Raw genomic sequence first — 21,018 nt, forward strand, 5'->3', positions numbered from 1 at the left:
CCATTGTATCCATGCTACCTGCCCATGAGTCACTTCGTAGCCCCTCCTTTATCTGATAAAAAAACACGGTTATTTATAGGGTTTGGTGCTACCCACGGTTTCAGGTATCCACTGGGGGGCTTGTTTTCAGGTATGCCTTGTGGACAACAGGAGACTACTCTACTATAGATGACAAGTCTCCGAGAAGGAGCAAGGGGTAGTGAATAATAGAAAAATAGAGTAACTTCTCAGAAGAGTCCGCTGTTTTACAGGGCTTAAAGGAATGGAAGAAATCTTGGACAACTGTTTCTTTTAAACCCCTAGTTTTGCAAATGAGTAAATTGGTGTTTAGAGAAGTAAAATGATACACCCAAGGCCATACTGTAACTTAGTTCCTTGGCTTCTTCGTCCAGTGCAATTTCTTTTTATAAAACACACAGGCCTGGACTTTGAAGTTTATTCATGAAAATTTGTCAGTTTGATACCTTGTCACTCTTTAAGTGCCTTAATTAATTTAATTTTTAAAATCAAGAGCAGCATAGGAGAGAAATGAAAATAATTTTCTTAAATTATTTAAAATTAGAATGTCTAAGAGGTTCCTCATTCATCCATTCAACAGGTCCTCACTGAGCACTCCCTGTCTAGCACAGTGCCTGGCACATACTGGGAGTTCAATAGCCATTTGCAAAGGAAACTATTGAGTGAGCATCCATTCTGTGTTTTATACCATGATTAGACCCAGAATGCATGAATATTGAGGCAGTGTTTGCCAGGTGGACAAGGTTGTTGTGGGGGGGGGAGGTGGGGCAAAGACATTCTATGTAGTGGGCACCTGTCATAGTCTTGAAATACAATGATCAGGTTCAGGGTAGGTCTGTATCTAACCACTTGTGTGCAATGGAGAGCCCCAAAGGTATGAACAGGCTAATGCAGAATTGGATTTCTGTTTTAGAGGACTCTTCTTGTCAGCATAGAAGATGGATTTAGGGTTAGGAGTGGGAGAAGGCATGAGGTCAAATGCAAGATACTAATCAAAAGTTTGCTACAATAGCCTGGGAAAGAAATGATGAGAACCCTTCAAAATAAACCCTCCCTAAACTTTTCCATATAAAATTCAGATTTTCCAAATCCTAAAATTTGGTTCAAGTCCATAACTCTAGCCAGTTTCAGAAGATATAAAATGAATCCCTGCCTTCTGAATTTTAAGTCACGTGGCAAAAGAAAAAAATCATGAAATTCTAGGTTTGGAGATTTGATTTGGCTCCCTATCAAGTGCCTGAAACCTCTTTCTGCTAATGCTGGTTCTTTATGCTGGAAAATTCCTAGGCCATTATTTGTATGGGTGAGAATTTCTTTCTGATTTTCAATCCAAGCCACATGGAAAGAATGTAAAAACGAAGTCTATGCACTTTGAATTTTCTCAATTCTCAGCATTTAGACTGCAGTATTGTGGCCCAATATCCACCAGTAGGAGGCATTATCTGAACACTGTTGGGAAATATTCATTCCTAGGGAATGACATTGTTTCCTTATCTGGCTGAATTCAGTCTGTGAAGGAGGACTGCTGTTTCTAATAAAGAGCTCCACCCTCAGCCACTGCCACAGCTGCTCGGTCGAAAACAAGGGCAAAGCATTGTCCCTCTTTGAGCATCTCCAACATGGATGCTTTTCAGGGCATTTTAAAATCCTTCCTTAACCAGAAAACCGCTATTGGTTACAGTTTCATGGCTCTGCTGACCGTGGGAAGTGAGCGTCTCTTTTCAGTCGTAGCCTTTAAGTGCCCCTGCAGCTCTGAGAATACGGTCTATGGGCTGGTGTTCCTCTTTGCTCCTGCCTGGGTGTTACTAATCCTGGGATTCTTTCTGAGCAACAAGTCATGGAGACTCTTCACAGGCTGTTGTGTGAATCCCAGGAAAATCTTCCCCAGAGGCCACAGCTGCCGCTTCTTCTATGTCCTCGGTCAGATCACTCTGAGCTCGTTGGTGGCTCCCGTGATGTGGCTGTCTGTGGCTCTGCTCAATGGAACTTTTTATGAATGTGCCATGAGCGGGACGAAAAGTTCAAGACTCCTGGGACTGATTTGCAAGGGCAAGCCTAAAGAGTGCTGGGAAGAACTGCACAAAGTACCTTGTGGCAAAACCAGCATGCTATCCATGCACGATGAAGAATTGAAACTGTCCCTTCAGGCCCAGTCTCAGGTAAGAAAGGACAAACTCCCCTTTTTCTCCCAGCGTGAGCTTGAAGTATTCTCTCTGCCCTCCTTTCAGGCAGGGCTGAGTCTGAGTACTGCCAGAATATTTTGAAACTAAATGGAAATTGGAACATGATGCAGCAGCATTACTATCGGAGGAAAAGCTTTTTGGAGGCTGGATGACTCAGAAAATTGCTGATTGGTTTATGTCTTTTCCATTTCCAAAAAGAAAATATCCTCTGGATTATGCATATGTAAATATTTAAGTACTTTAAAACAATCTCTTTGGGTTGACTTTGTAAATAAATAATGCACAACACTAAATCATACATTGAGTGTTAGTGGCAGAGCGGTAATTAGAAATTACTGCCTTCTCTCGATTATTTATTTTCAAACTGGTTTCTCAGAGAAACACATACACACGTTGTTCATCTATTAAATTATAGCTGAACCAAATGAGTTAATACTTTTGAAAGTTGTGTGTAATATAATTAGTGTAGAGATTCCTTTCAATGATTTCTGGCAACTGCTGTCTCTGTGTATAATTACTGTCAAGACTGAGAAGAATTTCCCATATAAAGTAGGAATCAGCAGTCTTTAAATAGCCTTCAGTGAAAAGTGACCATATTCTCTAGGGAGATTATGTCTTATAGTCTTTGTGCTGGGCAGCTAAAAAAGTTCTTACATTACCTCAGAAGCTCAAGATTTGGGGCGTTGTTTTATTTAACAGAAGGAAATCATAACTTTACCTAATTGATGCAGGGAAGCAGCTTGTCATCTTTCCAGGTACATGAGCACAAATCCAGATGTACAGCCTCAGGGAAAGACTGACTTCCTGCTTATGAGTAGTAGGAATTGCATTCCCAAAATCAAAACAAGCAGTAAGAGTAAATAAACAGATCCACAGTTTGTCAGGAATACTATTTGTTTCAGAATAAATGCACTGAAATCGTATTTTACTTTTTCAACAAGGATTTGTAGCAGCACATCAAGGCAAGGTCTGTTTTTAAAATCATACATCCCAAAGCTAGTTAGCAGTAAAGTTACACTGTTCATAAACTGATAAGCCCAAAAAATGCCCCCAAACAAAATCTTTCACTTGATGTGTAAAGCATATCTTAGATAAAAACATGTCAGGCTCCCAAATGTCTTGTGTCTTTTGTTAAAGGAAGATATAAATTACAAATGTTGTGGCAGAATGAATGACTGACTTATGGTCTGTGTCCTAAGGCACCAGGTTCCATTCAGTTAGTGTCAGGTCCAAACACTTATCACTGTGTGAGCGTCTCTTCTCTAAACACAGGCACAAGGAAATCATGCACATCCTGTCATAGCTTAGACTGGGCATCCTGCCCTGTTGACTTTTCATCAGACTGAGAAGGACCTGGGGCTGATTTCCACGGGAGGATGCATGAGGGATTTGGACAAGAGGAGGTGGCATTGCATCAATAGCAGGTGCTGACCACAGAGGTTCAGGCAGGCAGGAGGCAACATATAGTCCAGACCAATAGCTGGGCATGTGGGTGAGAGTGGAAAAGGCACATTCATCCCTAGGTGGGGCAGAGAAACAAGAAATCCAACTGGGTGACTCTCTGTTCTTAAGGAAGGTAGACGGAGTAGTGGAATGAGCTCAGCCTTGGAAGTGGCTGGCCATGGGTTTGAATCCTGATGACTCATCAGCCATGTGACTGAGAGTTAGTGGTTTGACCTCTCTGAGTCCAGTTTTCTCATAGTTGGGAGTAAAAACATCTACCTTGGAGAGTTGCTGGAATGTTTAGAGATAATAAACATAAATGGGCATAAAGCTTCTGGTACATCGTAGGTGTTTCAAGTTGGTGCGGAAAACTTTCAGGGTTTGGGGGAGAAGACTCACACAAAACAGGACACTATTAATTGAGTGCTGGGGAGGGAACATTCACCACGCTCTAGTTCAGCTCTGTGTCCTGCGAATTACGGGGGGTGGGAAACAAGGACTTAGCTGCTCGGCACTCAGGTGAGGGCAGGTCAATGCTAAGGTCATGTGAAAGGAGAAAGGGGATTGAAGCCGATGGAATAGTTTATAACTTAGCTGGAACTGGCTCAGACACTGAGGAGAGATGGTCTCTAGGAGGCCCAGGTGTGGGGAAAGAGAAAGGTAAACAATGAAGGAAAGAGGAAGATCTGGGGTAGCCAACCACCAGTGATTCCAGGGAAATAGGAGGGTTTTCACATGTTGGTAGTTGTGCCTCACTCATTAATCATAGGTCCAGAAAGATATTATGAGTTCAGTAATGCTTTCGCTTTAAATATTGTATATATACTTGAAAAATAGCAGCTTGCCATAATAGCTAAATCTCACTGAATGCACATGTGTGTCCAGGATCATTTCTTTAGATCTCTAAAATTACCTCCCTAGGTGTGTGACCCCCATTTTATAACTGAAGAAACTGAGGCCCAGAGAATACCCACAGTAAAGGAAAAGTTGGAATTTAAACCCAAGTACTGCCAATCCAGACTCGGCATTTTTGCAGAGGCTGCAACCCTTTGTAATAACTTCGTGTCTGAGCCAGAGATTGAGAACCACTGATTTAAAGCTTATTTGCGGTTTTAATATGGTCTGAATGGGTTCATTTGCAGATTATTGTTTCTATTTCCAAATAGGGCCTATCTGCTAAGGAATACTAATATCAAGAGACACTTTGAAAGAGATCTGTTAGTTGTCCCCAAACATAAAGTTAATCCCAATTGTGAAGATAGAATCAGAACAACAAAAAATTTAGAATATAAATTGAGCTATTTAAACTTTTGCTGTTACAGTTCAGAAAAAAATAGCTGAACCATTCATATTCAGAGAGGAGTTTTTTTTCTAATTATCAAAATTCAGAACAAATAATTCTTAAGGTATGAATGATCCTAATTTTTTCTCAGGCTTGAAACTCTTCTAGCTTCAGCTTCCTTATTGTATCATTTCTGTCTCCCTTTACCATGGATAGTGGGTAATTGCACTTCGTTTTGAGAATGTCTGCTGCTCTCTGCAAACAAAGTCAAAATGAGTGCGATGCGCACTGTCTGGGGAATGGACACGTTTGAAGCTCTGACTCTGGGGGGCGGGGGGGGGGATGGGCAATATACATAACCTAAACTTTTGTACCCCCATAATAAGCTGAAAAAATATGCTATGAATAAATGAGATACAATTCCAAATTTTACATAAATGTGTGATAAAATTTAGCCCATGCCCTTTAGGTACAATTATAAAAAAAAAAAAAAATAGAAAAAAAGAAAAATTGGTTCCTAGCCATGTATTTGCATTTATCAATGCCTAAAAACACCTGGCTGAAGAACTGGTCATTTGTTCAAATGACTAACTACATTTACTCATGCACAGAGTTCTTTCCTCTAACAGTTAATACTATTTGAGAGCTTGATGTATCCCATTCTTGGACAATCTATATTTTTTGCTCTTTTCCAGTTGCCTGCCTTCTGGTTATTTCTTTGCATACCAGCAGTGTCAGGTAAAAGAACAGAGATTAGGTAAACTTTATCTTCATTTTTGCTATTTAAAAAAGTGCTTAAAAATTAAGAAGAATGATTTCAACTGAGGTATGGCAATGACTGTGCTATTAATTTAGCTATACATTTCCCAATAATACCACCCCAGCTCCCTGAGAAGTGACTTTGCTTTTACATGTCCTCAATATTTCTTTTTCCCTAAGATTCTAGGATGGTGCCTGATTGGTTCAGCGTCTTTCTTCTCCCTGCTCACCATTTGTTATGCTCGCTGCCGGTCTAAAGTTAGCTATCTCCAGCTGAGTTTTTGGAAGACCTATGCACAGAAGGAGAAGGAGCAGTTGGAAAACACATTTCTGGACTATGCCAACAAGCTGAGTGAGAGGAACCTGAAATGCTTTTTTGAAAACAAGAGGCCAGATGTTATTCCCATGCCCACTTTTGCTGCCTGGGAGGCTGCTTCAGAGCTGCACTCTTTCGACCAGAGCCAGCAACACTACAGCACCCTCCACAGGGTCATGGAGGATGGTCTGGAACTGAGCCCTGAGGAGGATGAGACGACAATGGTCCTTGTGGGTTCTGCCCACAATGTGTAGCTCATTCACCATCACTGACTCGTGGTGTCGAGTGGTACACTCATTCTGAGATTCTCTGACTGTATCAACAGCGACCCGTGTATCTGTATTTTCTTACATTTAAGGGTTTTGTTTTGTTTTGTTTTGTTTTTACAAGACAGTAACACAAAGGAAGCTGCTTTGAAGCTCTCAGGTGCAGTGTCAGGATGTGCTCAAACTGATAACTGCGTGGTGACGAAGGTGCTTTTGCATCGGGGGAGAGTTGGGCTCCGTAGGCTCAAAGGCCACTCCAGGTTCTGAGATTTTGTCGTTCAGCAGAAAGACTCATGAAAACGGGTCTGCCAGTCTCTGTCTATATTGGTCACGGAATCTGGGGGCAGAAGCAGTGGCTTGTGAGTAAGCAGGTTACTCTTAGCATAGATTAACCTGCATGACGTATCTGCTGTGTGGTCAGCAGGAGTCTTTGCCCTGTAAATCTATCCTACTGTCTTTCAAGGATATATGATATTCTATGCTTTGAAATTCATTCCCTCCGTATTGGAAGACTTCAGTTCTCAAAATGAAAGAATATGATGACTAAAACTCAGTTTTTCACACATTTTCAGTGTATGCTGAAAACTTTTCTGGAGGCATGGCTGCGTCATGACTTTTGTGGGCCCTGGGCACTTTTGTCTTTGTGGACCACTTTCTACATTCAAAATAGTAATAAAAAATAAATATATATACACATGTACATATTTATGACTGCATCGATATAACAATGAATATATTAATATTATATGTTAAAATACTTTCTTCGACCTAAACATTTATTTATTTCCTTCTGATTTAAAAGAAATTAAAAACTCTTCTGCGGGGCCCTACAAGCATTATGGGCCCTAAGCCCGGTGCCTACTACACTGTGGGCATGTCTTGGTCTGTTTGGGTTACTATAAGAAAATATTACAGTTTGGGGGCTTACAGAGAATAGAAATGTATTTCCCACAGTTCTGGAGGCTGGGTAGGTTGAGATCAGGGTGCAAACATGGTCAGGTTCTGGTGAAAGCCTTCTTCCAGGTTGCAGACTGCTGACCTCTCACTGTGTCCTCACGAGGTGGAAAGTGCAAATAAGCTCCCTCGGACATATTTTATAATGACACTAATTCCATTCCTGAAGTTTCCACCTTTCTGATCTAATTACCTTTCAAAAACCCCACCTATTAATGCCATCACCTTGAGGGGTAGGATTTTAACATATGAATTGGGGGGGGAGGGGCGGAGTAAAACATTCGGACCATAGTAGGGTACATTGGCCCTGACTAAAGGTCTGGGGGACACTGTCTAAAGCAGTACAAGTATAAAACTGTTTTGCAGTTTTACATTTATCAGGAATAATGTAAATTTTGCATTCTACCATGATACATATCCATGGTAGTTTATATTATACATATATAAATTCCCCTTAAATCTCTGAGGGAATTGTGCTTAAGGAATGAGAACCATGTTTTGTGCTGTGGCTTACACCTTACATCACTGGACATCCATGTTCCCTAGCTTGAGAAAGCTGAATATTAGCTCCTTATTACCATGAAACATGATGACAAACTGAGGGGAGAGTCCTATGTAAGACTCAGAACACATCTGTGATGCTGTTATTTGTAACAGAAATATATCTTTGGTCTTGATTCCCATTCCCGGAGCAGAGCTCCTAAAACTCTTGAAATCTCCAAAGTGCTGTGTCGTTTTGTATGCTAACAAGAGGACTGACAGCTGGGGGCTCCTGATGGCCTCAGGATGGGGGCTAGTTGCCAGGGAATCCAGCCCCGAGATTAGAGGGTTGGACTTTCAGCCCCATCTTCCAGACCAGGGGAAGGGAAGAGGGGCTGAAGGTTGAGTTGATTATCAATGACTAATGATTTAATCAATCGTGCCTAAGTAATGAAGCCTCCATAAAACCCCAAAAGGACAGGATTCAGCGAGGTTCTGGGTTGTTCAACACATGGAGGGTGGCATGCTCAGAGAGGGCATGGAAGTTGTGTGCCCTTTCCCCCAAAGCTTGTTCTATGTATCTCTTTCATGTGGCTAGTCCTGAGTTGTATCCCTTTATAATAAACTAGTAATAGTAAATAAAGTGCTTCCTTGAGTTTGTGAGCTGCTCTGGCAAATGATTGAACCCGAGAAGGGGATCATGGGAAGGTCTGATTGTAGCCGAGTTGGACAGAAGATGTGGGTTACTTGGGGACCTACTGCTTGCAACTGGCATGGCATCTGAAGTTAGGGAAGGTCTTGTGGGACTGAGCTCTTAACCTCTTGGGTGGTCTGCATTTAAGTCAGGTTGGTCTCAGAAATGAATTGAATTGTGGGACACCCAGCAGGTGTTGGAGAATTGGTCAGTGTGGGTGAAAACCCACATGCTTGGTGGCCAGGAACATTCAGTATTAAGTGTGAACATAAATGGGAAAACTGTTTTTCCTTCATACGTACAATACCCTTGGGAACTTAGAGGTGCAGGGTCAGTAGTGTGTGTGTGTGTGTGTGTGTGTGTGTGTGTGTGTGTATCAGGGCCAGGACAGGGATTAGGGATACTGATACTGGGGGCAGAGGTGTCAGGATGGAGGGAGATAAAAATGAGCAAAGACAAATGTTCATTCCAACAGGTTCTCATCCCAACTCCTGATCCTAAATTCCTTTAGAACAGTCCTTTGCTCAGGAGTAAAACAAGTCCAGGAAACCTTATCTATGAACAGCCTTGGAGTGGATGGGTGAAGACAGGGAGAGCAAATTGGTGTCTGTTCCTGGATGTCCAGAGGGAATGGGGTGAGCCAGTTTTGATAGGGGAGACTTTAGAGGTACGGACACTTAGCTTTCTTAGTTTGGACTCCCTAGAAGCAGAGCCTGATAGAGGAAGCTGTGTGTAAATGATTTGTTAAAAGCGAATACTCTCAGGAGAAACCTATTATATTAGCAGGATAGACACAAGACAGAATATAGTTGCAAGTGAGGTCTTAGCCCAATCAATCCCACAGGGAGCTCTGGGACACCTGCCTCCCCTATCTTGACCCATAGGAGTTCTAGAATGTCAACCTTGGCCTGATCCCAAAGGGGGCTCTGGGACATCAGCTGTGTGTGTGTGAGTTGTTCCAGGGCAGGAGAGGACATTTCCCAGAAAACTCTAGGGAAGGAGCCTCCTGTGTCCCAAGGGTCATCCTCCAGAGGAGGTTGCCCTGCAGCAACTGGGGGATGAGCACCCTGAAATTGGATATCTGGGGAGGGCACCGAAACAATCACACCCATAACAATCTCTCTTAGTTCTAGAATGGAGGCATATAGAAGAGAGCCCTGGACTAGAGCCAACCCAAGCCCAGACTGACTCTCTTTTTAAACTTCTGATTTCCTCTGAAGCTGAAGAGAATCAAATGCATCTGTCAGCAAGTCTTGTCTTTTATTGTTTGGAGAGCTTTTCAGAATTAGAAGATAAACATTTTGCAATCCCTAATAACATAATGGATCTAGACAACAAATAATGAATTGTAAACTATTAGGTGGAAGTAAGACAGGATCAAGACCTGTGCAACTTGAAGCCACTCATCTACATTAGCATCTCTAAAATCCCTAAAAATGGCAACCATATATTATGTGTCTTGTGATGAAAAGCAAGAGTAAGTACACAATACCACCTGTAAAATATTGTCTCCTAAAAAAAAAAAAAAACCCAATCAAGTATTTAGACATAACTATAGGAAATAGAAAAAACAGAAAAAAAGGCAGTTAACACCATAAAAACACAATTAGATAAATCTAGATTATAAGACATTCTATTTTATAGGTAACTCAGTTTTTTCATAGATGAATGGCATAAAAGAAAGAGACTAAAAGAGACATAAGAGACATATTAACCAGATGCAACATGCAGACCTTATTTGTATCCTTTTGCAAACAATCAGCTGTCACAAGATATCTTTCAGATATTTAGGGATATATGAGTGGGTATAGCTGTCTGACCAGCTATATTTTTATAACTTCAAATTTTCTGAACCTACAGCCACATCAATGCTAGACAAAAATCTTTACCAGTTTTCAGTTGTAATGGAAAATAAGATTAAAATGGGGAAAATGAATTAATTTACCTAGCTACATTCACTGGATCATTCAAGTAAGTAAAGTAAGAACTCATGATATTGAGTAACTTTGCTTAAGAACAGTAACTCAAGTGCTCGCTTCGGCAGCACATATACTAAAATTGGAACGATACAGAGAAGATTAGCATGGCCCCTGCGCAAGGAATATTTTTATAAAAAAAAAAAAGAACAGTAACTCAAAAATATTAATATATACATCCTTTGGCAGAGTACATAACCTATAAAATGGTGACCAGTTGCATTGTAACAATATCCTATTCCTAGATTTTAAAAGAAAGGGATGTGCTTCTGCAGTAATGATTGCTAATGGTTTCCATAGAACAAGATGATTTCTCCCAGGGGTTTTGTGTCATGGAGGAAACATCAGGGATGGTAATCAGTGTTTTAAAAGCCTTGCTTCCTTAAACAGTTGGCTAACTATGAGTGGGTTTCACTGACTCTATGCATGAAGTATAGAAATATAGGATTACAAACTGGTGTTTGATCAATTTCCATCTTCCTTGGAGCAAAAGTCCTCAAAAACACAGCTTCTCTTCCTACTTCTTCCAAAGCAGTCTGTCATCCCAACAAGTTAGTCATCCTGACTAACTGGTGGGTAGGCTTTGTTTCAATCACAACTGTCCAGCCTTTATCAAATCTCTCTAGTGTTTTCCCCCATTTTTTTTTTCAAGTGACACTTTATTTGAAAAACTTAGAAGAGATAAAATGAGAGGTAGCTCTGGAAGAATCTGGAGGGAGGGTCTGGAGGAGTAGCAGCCTTACTTCTACAGTTATCACCCTAGAACTCCACGGAACACAGTTTGAAAACCTTGTTCTAAACAGTGGGTGCCCAGTAGTATCACACGGGGAGCATTTTTAAAGTTCTGATGCCTGCATCTTATTCCCAGAGACTATGATTTAATTGGTCAAAAGTAAGCCCTGAGCATCAGGAATTTTTTGAAAGCTCCCGGTGATACAAACAAGTAGCTAGGATTGATAATCATTGCCCTATCACTGAGAGGTCAGGGTAAGTCTGGACCAAATCTTATTTCTGACATGAACTACTAATAAAAATCACACCAAGCAGGGGGAACCCAGAATTGGGTTGGCCTTGCCAATGTGTCTCTGAATCCTTAGGACCAAATAGATCTTGCTTTAGGGTTTTATTTCCCAGAGTGTTTACTCCATGTTTTTCATCTTCTGGCAAGGAATTTCATTGTAAATAGTTAAATAAATGAAATGTTCCCAAAGCTATTGTGATTTTCAATCGACACACTTAGGTTCGTTTTGAAGGAATTAAGAATATGGCACCCTCAAATATGCCACTCTGGCATATTTTGAATTAAAGGCAACTGAAAAACAGCAGCTACAAAAAGATCACTCTGACTTTCACACTCTTTCTTGAAAGCAGAAGATAAAATTCCCATGTGAAAGACATCTTTCCTATACTGGAAGGAAAGCAACGTTCTTATCATCAAGGACAGGCAGTTGAGGTTGAGAGAATTCTGTACAGAATTTATTAAAATAACGTTTATCTTATAGCCTCCCTAAATAATTTAGTTGCTTTTTCACATTTTACTATTCTTTGCAAGTATGTATGTTTTCAACTCTTTGGGGCTCTGTTTCCTTATAAAAATTTCCATGCTATGTAAAACTTCTATTAAGTAAAATTTTATGCTTTTTTCCTGTTGATCTGTCTTATGTCAATTTATTTCTTGGGCCCAGCTTAAAAAAAAACAAAACCAAAACTCTAAGAGGATAGAGGTAAAATTTTGCCTCTATCAGTTTCCTAAGTCAGTTTCTCACGAGTTTCATCTGAATAAGTTAAGCAATAGAAATAAAATCCAAGAATCTCCAATGCTAAGTCAGAGCAGCCTGGATATTTATGAGCTGGGATATCTGGAAGATTCAAAACTTCTCCTCTGGGGCATCTTTGGTAATAATACCGAGGAGACAAGACGCCTAGATGAAGCCAGATTTCCTGTAAGTCTTGATCATCAACAGAAAAGGAAGATGGACATTCATAAGTAAGTTGAGAGGCAGCGCTAAGTTAGTTAGTTTAGTGTCTTGCAGAATTTCTGAAGAATCAAGCCTTAATGGATTCTTCTCTGAGACTAAAGAAAAATAATGTTATGCAAATGTAGTGGTAATAAAAGTTTAGGGCTAAGCGCCCTGCAGGGTGCCTTGCCTTTGCATTGGAATGCTGCCTTAAACAGATGACGTGGTCGTTCGGGTTTGATCCAATCAGTCTCAAAATCTACAGACTTTGTGGCTATACACACATGCTTTTCCATAAAAGATTTCCTACACTTTTCCTCTTTCACCCTTCCCAGAGGTATGAGCCAGAATAGATCAAGTGTGTGGGTGTTTTACATAAAGCAGTTCTTGAGTACTCAGTGGGAAGAAACAAGCCTAAGTGATTATGTTTGTTTAAATAAGTTTCTTAATAATCCATCTGCCATACTTCTGGTCCAAATGGTAAGAATTCTCAAAATAATTTATGAGTTACCTTTGCTGTTAATATTCATCTTGTTTAAATATTGAGAATTTTATGATCCCAAATAATTTTTCTTTCCTTTGAATTTATTTCCATTCCCTTCTTCTTTCAAAAACGCTCCAAAATAGTAAAATGGCCTGACATTCAGTTTGCTGTGATGCGAGCCTTCTCTGGAATGCTGTGTTGTGTTGGGCTGTGACTTCCATGGAATTCAATTCCTGTTTACCAAGGGCTCCCACTTATTCTAATATCATTTGTTAGAAAAAGTAGAGAACAGGAAAATAATTCGACTGGCTCCTACTACTGGGTTTTGAATTAACCTTTGAAAAACAGCAATGGCAAAGAAAGACTTTGCATTTAGGCTTAAACTGATTATCCTCCTTTTTTTGAGTTGAAGAATGAAAGGAAGCAGTTAATTCTAGAATTGAGAATGATGCATACATGGTGCTTTCGCCCTTGGTTCCTCCCCTGTCTGCACCGTGCTGAGAACTGCTCTCTCGGACCCGGTCCCCCAGTTTCAAACCCATCCCACTGGTTATGAACCTGCTTTTTGCACAACTGTCTGTTAACGGCATGTGATTTTTCTCTGTCCTTGGGTTCAGTAAAAAGAATTGAAACCAAAGCAGAAAAGCATATGCAGAAAGTTTTACTTAGTAAACCTACTCCTCAAAGCAAGCAGGGGGTAGTACACTCTGAAGGGGTCAGAGTGGGCACAGGTCCAAGCAGACAGTGCCCTTGGGGTCTCTTTGGGTTCCCTTTTTCTTTCCTCTTTCTTGTATTTTTGTTTGCCCTCGCCAAAGAGAATGTTATCCCCTCCCATCTGTGGGAGGGTGGAGATTTTTATTTTATTTGTTCGGGCCTGGATGTGTCATGGCTTCCAAAGCCCATTGAGGGTAATAATTTGTGGTAATGATAGCATAATGAAGTCAGAGTTCCCTGAGGACACTGTTCCCCTCCAATCACAGCTCGACTATTGCTTTTGTTTTCATTGATCTGTAACCCAAATTCTGTTCCTATTGTTCTGCTCTACCTGTGTGTTCCCTATTCTTATCTGCCTCAAGTCTTGACTCTTCGGATTAATAACTGAGCCTCTAGCTTGGCTTTTCCCCACCCCTTCATCTCCATGCAGGTAAGGAATGCCTGGCTTGCAAATCCCACCTAAACTCTGAGGACTCCGTACCATTCAGATACCTCAGTTTCATAACTTCAATCTTTTGGCTGGGAGTGAGAGGTACATACAATAATGGATAACTTCTCAAACATCCATTTACAAATTATTCTAGGATAAGACAGTGGCAAGATAGTCAAATATTTCAGGAGCATCTTTGTAACTAACAGAGTCACAACTGATGGAGGTGAAATAAGAGGTCGCCACCCTGCACCCTCCCCCTTCCCACCCTGCACTGTTAGGGATTTCCTGTCGGGTTGCTAAGGCCCTGAGATGCTGGAGTAGAGCCGAGTGAAAGTTGTCCTTTATTTGTATCTGCTTTTAGTATCTGCGTGGGGAGTCCCCAGCCCTGATGAGGTGAAAGCAGCATGAATGAGTCACCTTTTGAGAGGATCATGAGCAAAGATCAGTCCTCCACAACTGCGCTCTGCCAACCCCCAAGCTGCGGACCAGTACTGCTCCGTGGCCCGTTAGGACCGGGCTGCCTGAGCTCTGCACCCCCTGAGCTCTGCATCCCCCTCCTCCACCATGGAAAAATTATCTTCCATGAAACCTGTCCCTGGTGCCAAAAAGGTTGTGGGGACTGCTGTTCCACAACATCGGTGAGAGATTTTAACCAAGTGAAGGACAGAGATTGCATGGAAATAAGGAAGTTTCGGGTCTTCTTCTGTTTTATATCCTTTGGGCTACATTTCTGAGCCTATCCCTTAAAGTAAGCTTCGTGTAGGAGAATTCACGTGTGTGTATGAGGGGGGTGTGTGTGAGGATTGGAAAACAACTCTAAGACTGAAAGTTAAATTTTCATTCTGGCAAATGGAAGAACATTCAAAGAACAGGAAAAAAAGCTTCTTCATTTTCTGCGCAGCATTATCATGGCAACATAATTCAAGTGTTGTGCATCATATTGGGTGTGTTACATGTAGGCTTATACCCAGAATTGTGAAATATAATGACTTTTCTTTAGAGACAGGTTCTTGCTCTGTCACCTAGGTGCAGTGGTACAATCATAGCTCACTGTAGCCTCAAACTTTAGGGCTCAAGTGATTCTTTCGTCTCAGCCTCCTGAGTAAAATATGGTGACTTTTACGGAAAGTATTTGGTTTCAAAATGCATATTATTTAGAAAATGAAGGAAACCAAATATAACCAGAAAAAAAAGGAGGGTAAGTAAAATACAGAAGCATAAGGAACTTGTTTTAGAGAAAGGGAAAAACTACCTAAGATATGCTGATGTCTCTGACTTGAATGGCCTGATTCTAGTTCATTTCATCTGGGCTGTTTTCCTATTTGCTTTAAAAATCATGTTATCTCTGGTAACACTCTTTGAAAAACCACAGAATGCCAAGAGAAAGGACTGAAAAAAGCATAAAAAAAGAGTAACAAAAGAAAAAATCCTGTGGGATTAGAGGACCAGAGCAAACTTTTACTATTGGTTCCTTTGTAAGAATTTTAAAAGAAAACCTAATACTATCTATTGTAGCACAACATCATTTTTCTCAGGAGAATGTGGTTATCTCCCTTCTACCAAAGCATTTCTCTAAGAATACTGTTCTGAGAAATGTCTGCCCCATTTCTCAGAACAGTAATAGACTAAAATACTTACTTTGAACTAACAATGTGGTTTCACTTGGACTGTTTCCAAGTGGGGAAGCATTTTGTTTTTGAAAGTTTTGCTTACTTAATTATTATCTGCAAATGCATAACAAAGAGAGTTTTTTCTATTTCAGTACTTTATAGTTAGTATACTAAATGGAGCCTGCGACACTAGTATTCTCCTGAAGCTCTCAAAGACAAACACCAGCATCAGTGAGATGAATAAAGTGGAGCAGAAGGTTCATAGGTGAAGTAAGTCATACATATTACTGTTACTAACTTCCTAGACAGGAAAAACACAGTGTTTGCCAATTACTTTGCACAATTTAGGGAAATCTCAGAATGTTTTCCATACCCAGATCCCCTTCTTGAGGGGCCAAGATTGCTGTGCTCTGTGTCTCATTACTCTGCCATTCTGGCCACAATTCATGGACTATGGTGGGCCTTTGACAGTCTGGGTCAGTCCTTAGTTGGGCTAGGGCCCTGGAAGTGACTCAGCATGAACATTCTGCCCAACACAGGGCCAGTGATTGGGCAGGTTAGACACTGTCTTTTGGGGACTTTGAATATGAGACACAGACAAAGTCACAGCTTGGGCCATTTATTGGGCAGAAAACAAAAGATACCCAGAGAAAAAAGAGTAAGCAGAAGTTATGAGGCAGCAGAAACTATGAGGTACCAGAAGCACTGAGGTAGAGAAAAGAAAAAGAATACAAAGATATTAGTAGGTAGGTGCAAGGACAAAATAATCAGGGAAAGTAAAGTCACCCAAATGTCAGGGGACTGAGGTAGGGAACCACAGAGGCTTGCTGCTGAGATGAAAAGATACACTGAAATTGGAAGGATTTTCCAGTTTTTGTTCTTTTATGAGGCCTGATTATTGTGTCCCAAAACATCCTTACAATAAACCCCAATGACCTGGCATAAACCAAATGCTGGCAACCTAAAGGAGTCCCCCTAACACAATTTGGCTCCATGATTAATTTTAGGATACATTTGAAACATTTTTCTTACTAATGTGAAATGTAATGTGTAATGATTTGATTACCTATTTAATGTTTGCCTCTGAAATCACAATTGACCTCAGAATAGCAGAATTAATCTCCCTCTTCTGAAACTTTCTATACTCATATAAGTAGATAATGGCGGAAATGAATATTACAATAAAATTATCAAGTTGAGTTCATTGTCTATGTAAAAAGAAACTCAAAATCTCAGGCTACCACTCAACTCCTTATGCAAAAGAGAAGGTAAAAATCCTCAGGCACCTGTGAAGAACTGGCCCCCAGATCATTCATTGAGGAGATTCCTTGCTGACCTCCCGTAAGCAGGGACATGCAAATTGTACCTGTGTTTAGTAGCTAAAATTAAACCTATCCAGTTCCACAATAATAATGAATTATAAGTTTATCTTACAGATAACAGAACTGGAGACAAGACAGAATCAGACATTCTTCCACCTACCCAAGGACATCTCCATAACTGATGCTTCCTTCACTCCCTTTTTCTCTTGTAACATTCCCCTTATTTTATGTAAAAAGTAGATTTCTTGGGCCTCACAAGAATGTAACCACTTTGTCTCATCAGCACCCCCCTTTCCTTCTGTCTGTATGCCTCTAAGATGGTGAAGGTTCCAACTTCCTCTTCAGAAAAACAGCCACAGCTTGCCTGCCATTCATGTTTTTCCCAGACTCCTCCTCAGAATCTCGCCTTAGTAAACCTCCACGGATTGAGATTTCTGCCTCAGTCATTCACTTGGGTTGACATCTATTATTTAATAAGAATCAGCTATTTTCCTGTTCAGGGCCCTATTGCAGTTCAAATCTTGTTATTTTAGATTTGTTATTTGGATTTTATTGTGAACAACCAGATACTTTTAGAGCTGGATTTGCACTGTATGGAATATTGCTTAACCCAAGAGAGCTTCTTCCACATGTGCTGGGAGTTAGGGTAGAGAAGGGGTAGGTAGGAGTCTTTAATTTGGAGACCAATGTGGATCACTGGTCTCTTCTGGACAGAATAGGAGGAACAACAGTGTGTACCTGTGTGAAAAGTTCTTCAAATATTTTCTATGTTCACTTCAACAATATTTAATGAATGTCTACAACGTGCAGGTTTAGTATGGCACGGCGGCCAAACCTAAGAGTGGTGGAAATGATTTCTCCCTTTGAAAAGCTTACAGACGTGACCTGAAATGAAATTGCCCGGAAATGAAAGATTTACTGGCAATACAATAAAATCTCAAATTTACAAGAGAAAAGGGAGTAAGCAGAAGCCGTGAGGCAGCAGAAGCTGTGTGGCACCAGAAGCGCTGAGGCAGAGAGAAGAAAAAGACGTTTACGTGCATTACCCTAATTTGGGGGAAACTGTATTATTTCCATTCTTTCTGAAACACCTTTGCTCTAGTTAGATGGACAATAGAAATATATATAAAAGAAGCTGGTCACAGCAAATTCTTGGAAGACCAACAGGCACAAAACACAATAAAACTAGATTTCACAGACTAATAAAACATCAAACCAAAATACAGCCTTATGCTGCTCTATTTTTATAATAAGATGTTTTAAGTAAGATAACTCATGCGTTTTCTTATCTTTTCCAAGTTAGTCTGTCATTTTTGCTTACTTATCTCAGCACTGCATCTCCTGCCTCACGCAGTGCAAACTCGCTGTTCCCCTTTGGCACAGTGAGACCTACAGACATCTCAGGAAGCGGACCTGGTTGATTTACAGCCTATGAGACTCTCGCACAGACTTTAAGTCTAAGCCCAAGCTTGGTTATACCTTTCACTGTCTGAGTGCTTCAAGGCCACTCTGCCATCGTGCCTTGCGTATCACTTCCTTAGACTTACAGGGAAGAGAGTACAAGTTATTGGCCAGCCATATTCTGGGGTTCTTGGCCACAGGAAGAAATGCTTATTTAATAGCATTTGTAAGAGTACTAAAATACAGACAGTAGATTTCATCATCAGGGGAGGGACTGAGAAAGAGAGAACATAGATTTGGTTGTAGGAGTTGAAAAAATTTTGTAGAAAAAAGAGGCAGTGGCTATATATAATAAATTTCACAGTATTTAACAGAAAGTCTTTATTTCAGAAGACAAGTTTGCACACTGAAAATTGTGCTCTTCAGTCTCTTTTGTGTCTTCAGTTGCAGGAATTTGACACCACCCTGGCAAGAAAAGAATGTGGCTTCCCTTGCCCTAGCTCCTTGCCACCAGCCTGCCAGAGCTGGGCTGAGAAGCCAGGATAATTCCAGTGTGGGTGAGCAGGGGGGGACAGGGTCAAACACAAGGCCACCACAGTAAAAGATGACCATAGAAATGTAAGTAACAATCAGAATGGCTCACGCCTGCTGCACTGGTTGTCACAGATTATTGCCTCTCTGCTCAGAACCCACTCTGCATTGCCCTGCTTGTGATGCTAGGGCTGGATCATGCAAATATTTCTCCTTTGCCAGTAGAAGGAGCTGCAGGCACACTGTAGGAGGAAGGGGCTTCTCTTCTAGCTCCAGTGTGCCCTTTCTGGTTTGCTCCATGTGTATGGTCGGCAGAGTGTAAGATACCAGCTTCCGGCCTGTGGTTCTCTCACTGCCCCCTCAGCCCACTTACACCCTGGCAGGGGTTTCCTGCTTGCCAGCTCTGGACCATTCCCTTCCTGCCAGTCTCAGCCTGGCACCACAGTGGCCTTCTCCACCATTCATGGTCTGCAATCATACCTCCTCCAACGAGATTTGAACCCAGCCTTGAGAAGAGGAATCCTCCTCAAAATGTGTTTCTCCTCTGGGTACTCTCTCAGCCCTAGATTCTTTAGTGTGTGGTCTTTTTTTTTCCCCCCCCCCCCTTCTTTCTTAGTAGTGAATCCCCTGCAAATAGTTAATAATTTTTTATAGCCAACCTTCCTTGTTGAAATGATTGTGTGGTTTCTGTCTCTTGACTGGACCCTCCCTGGTTTTCCTTCCAAGTCATGGGGTTCCCATCTGAAAATGTCTAGGAAAGTCAGATTTGGATGACCCTGTTGAAGAGTCAAATCAGTGCTTCTGAGTATAAAGCTGTATTGGAGGTTGAAATGCTATGACCATAGAGCTGTCCCCATTCTAAAGTGACTCAGGAGTTTTGTCTTCAAAATGTTTGAATTCCCCATATATATTCAGCCATGGCAGTCTTGTGCATTCAGGTCAGAAGTAGAATAAAAAATATGACTGGTACGATTTTCTGGAATCCTTCTGTGTAGACTCAACTCTAATCTTAAATGGACCACTTATTGAAATAAAAATGATTCATGCAGTAAAAAAAAAAAAAATTCCCTTTGACATTTAGATCCCTTTCTGGATTATGCCCCTACATCTTTTGCCCTAGAATTTATGCTTACAATATTCACTGCCTAGATTTCCTTCCCTGCTTTAGGCATCCTCATTTAAATTGGCTCCTATGAACATTTTCTTTCAATTATTCATTGATTTCATATCACTCACTTCCCCAAAAATCTTGGTCACATTATTTAATTAAGGAAAAATTTCAGTTTATGCTATAAAAGGGAAAGATCTCATTTTTGATTTCCAACAAGTACAGTTATGTGAAATTCCAATTTTTTAACTTAAAGATCAGAGTTTCAAGTTTTATAAGTCTTTTTATACCATATGTTTTCTCTATTTAAAAATCAATTCTTACTCTTACAATACCACTGATTTGATGTTTCCACTGAGAAATGATAAATTCCCGCTATTTCCCTCAGAGCAACTGACATTGACCTGATGGCAAAGAGCTTTCCCAACTTTGATGAATGAAATTGTGCAAGGCCAACCAGTTGTGAACATTGTCAGTAACTAGAAGGTGAGGATGTTCCAGGGGAGGCTTTGGAAGCTACACTTAACCACACCCAGCTACTTAGGATTATAATTCACTGCCCAGATTTTAGCTGGGGAAAGCAGTATCTGAAATTCAGGAGAGCCACAGCTAAAAGAGGTCTCATTTGACAAATATGGAAACTGAGTTTCAGAGAGGCTGAAAGACTTGCTCAGAGTCACAGAGTAAGAATGTTGCCAAGCAGGGCATGAACTCTTCTCTTTTAATCTCCACTGCATTGGACATGGTCGGGCTACGGTTCACCTACTACTGAGGATCAGAGCTCCTTGTGTTTAAATTACTTCTAAAAGGCACCATTATAATATTTCTTGTCAAGCCTAGCCTGTATCATATTTAATCTTCTTGATTTAAATGATCAAGTTTATTTCTAATTAGCTTCTCCTAATAATAAAAATGTTTTTATCATCGATATATTGCAAACCCCCAAATACATATTTTTTAAATAAAGAGGTGTTCTTTTAGTTCTTAGGCCAGAAAAAGGTACAATTGTATTTTCTACTTTCTCTTATAATAAACTGAAAGATATATAGTAATGCAAATTCTCAGAATAATTATCATAGTAGAAAA

At 40.6% G+C, this 21,018-nt stretch overlaps 2 protein-coding genes and 1 non-coding gene across 3 annotated transcripts in view; 2 read left to right on the forward strand and 1 right to left on the reverse strand.

Annotated features, from left to right (window-relative positions):
• Positions 1-21,018, reverse strand: part of TRAPPC3L (trafficking protein particle complex subunit 3L) — a 35,528-nt gene that overhangs the window by 4,339 nt on the left and 10,171 nt on the right. The window lies entirely within an intron of this gene.
• CALHM5 (calcium homeostasis modulator family member 5) lies at positions 1,638-6,260 on the forward strand. Its single transcript, XM_069488802.1, has 2 exons — positions 1,638-2,177; positions 5,866-6,260. The coding sequence occupies exons 1-2, from the start codon at positions 1,638-1,640 to the stop codon at positions 6,253-6,255; spliced, it is 930 nt and encodes a 309-aa protein (XP_069344903.1). The 3' UTR covers positions 6,256-6,260.
• Positions 10,424-10,530, forward strand: LOC138396120 (U6 spliceosomal RNA). Its single transcript, XR_011235600.1, has one exon. It is a non-coding gene; the product is annotated as a U6 spliceosomal RNA (small nuclear RNA).

The sequence above is a fragment of the Eulemur rufifrons genome, chromosome 15 (genome assembly GCF_041146395.1).
Source record: "Eulemur rufifrons isolate Redbay chromosome 15, OSU_ERuf_1, whole genome shotgun sequence".
Taxonomy (NCBI): domain Eukaryota; kingdom Metazoa; phylum Chordata; class Mammalia; order Primates; family Lemuridae; genus Eulemur; species Eulemur rufifrons.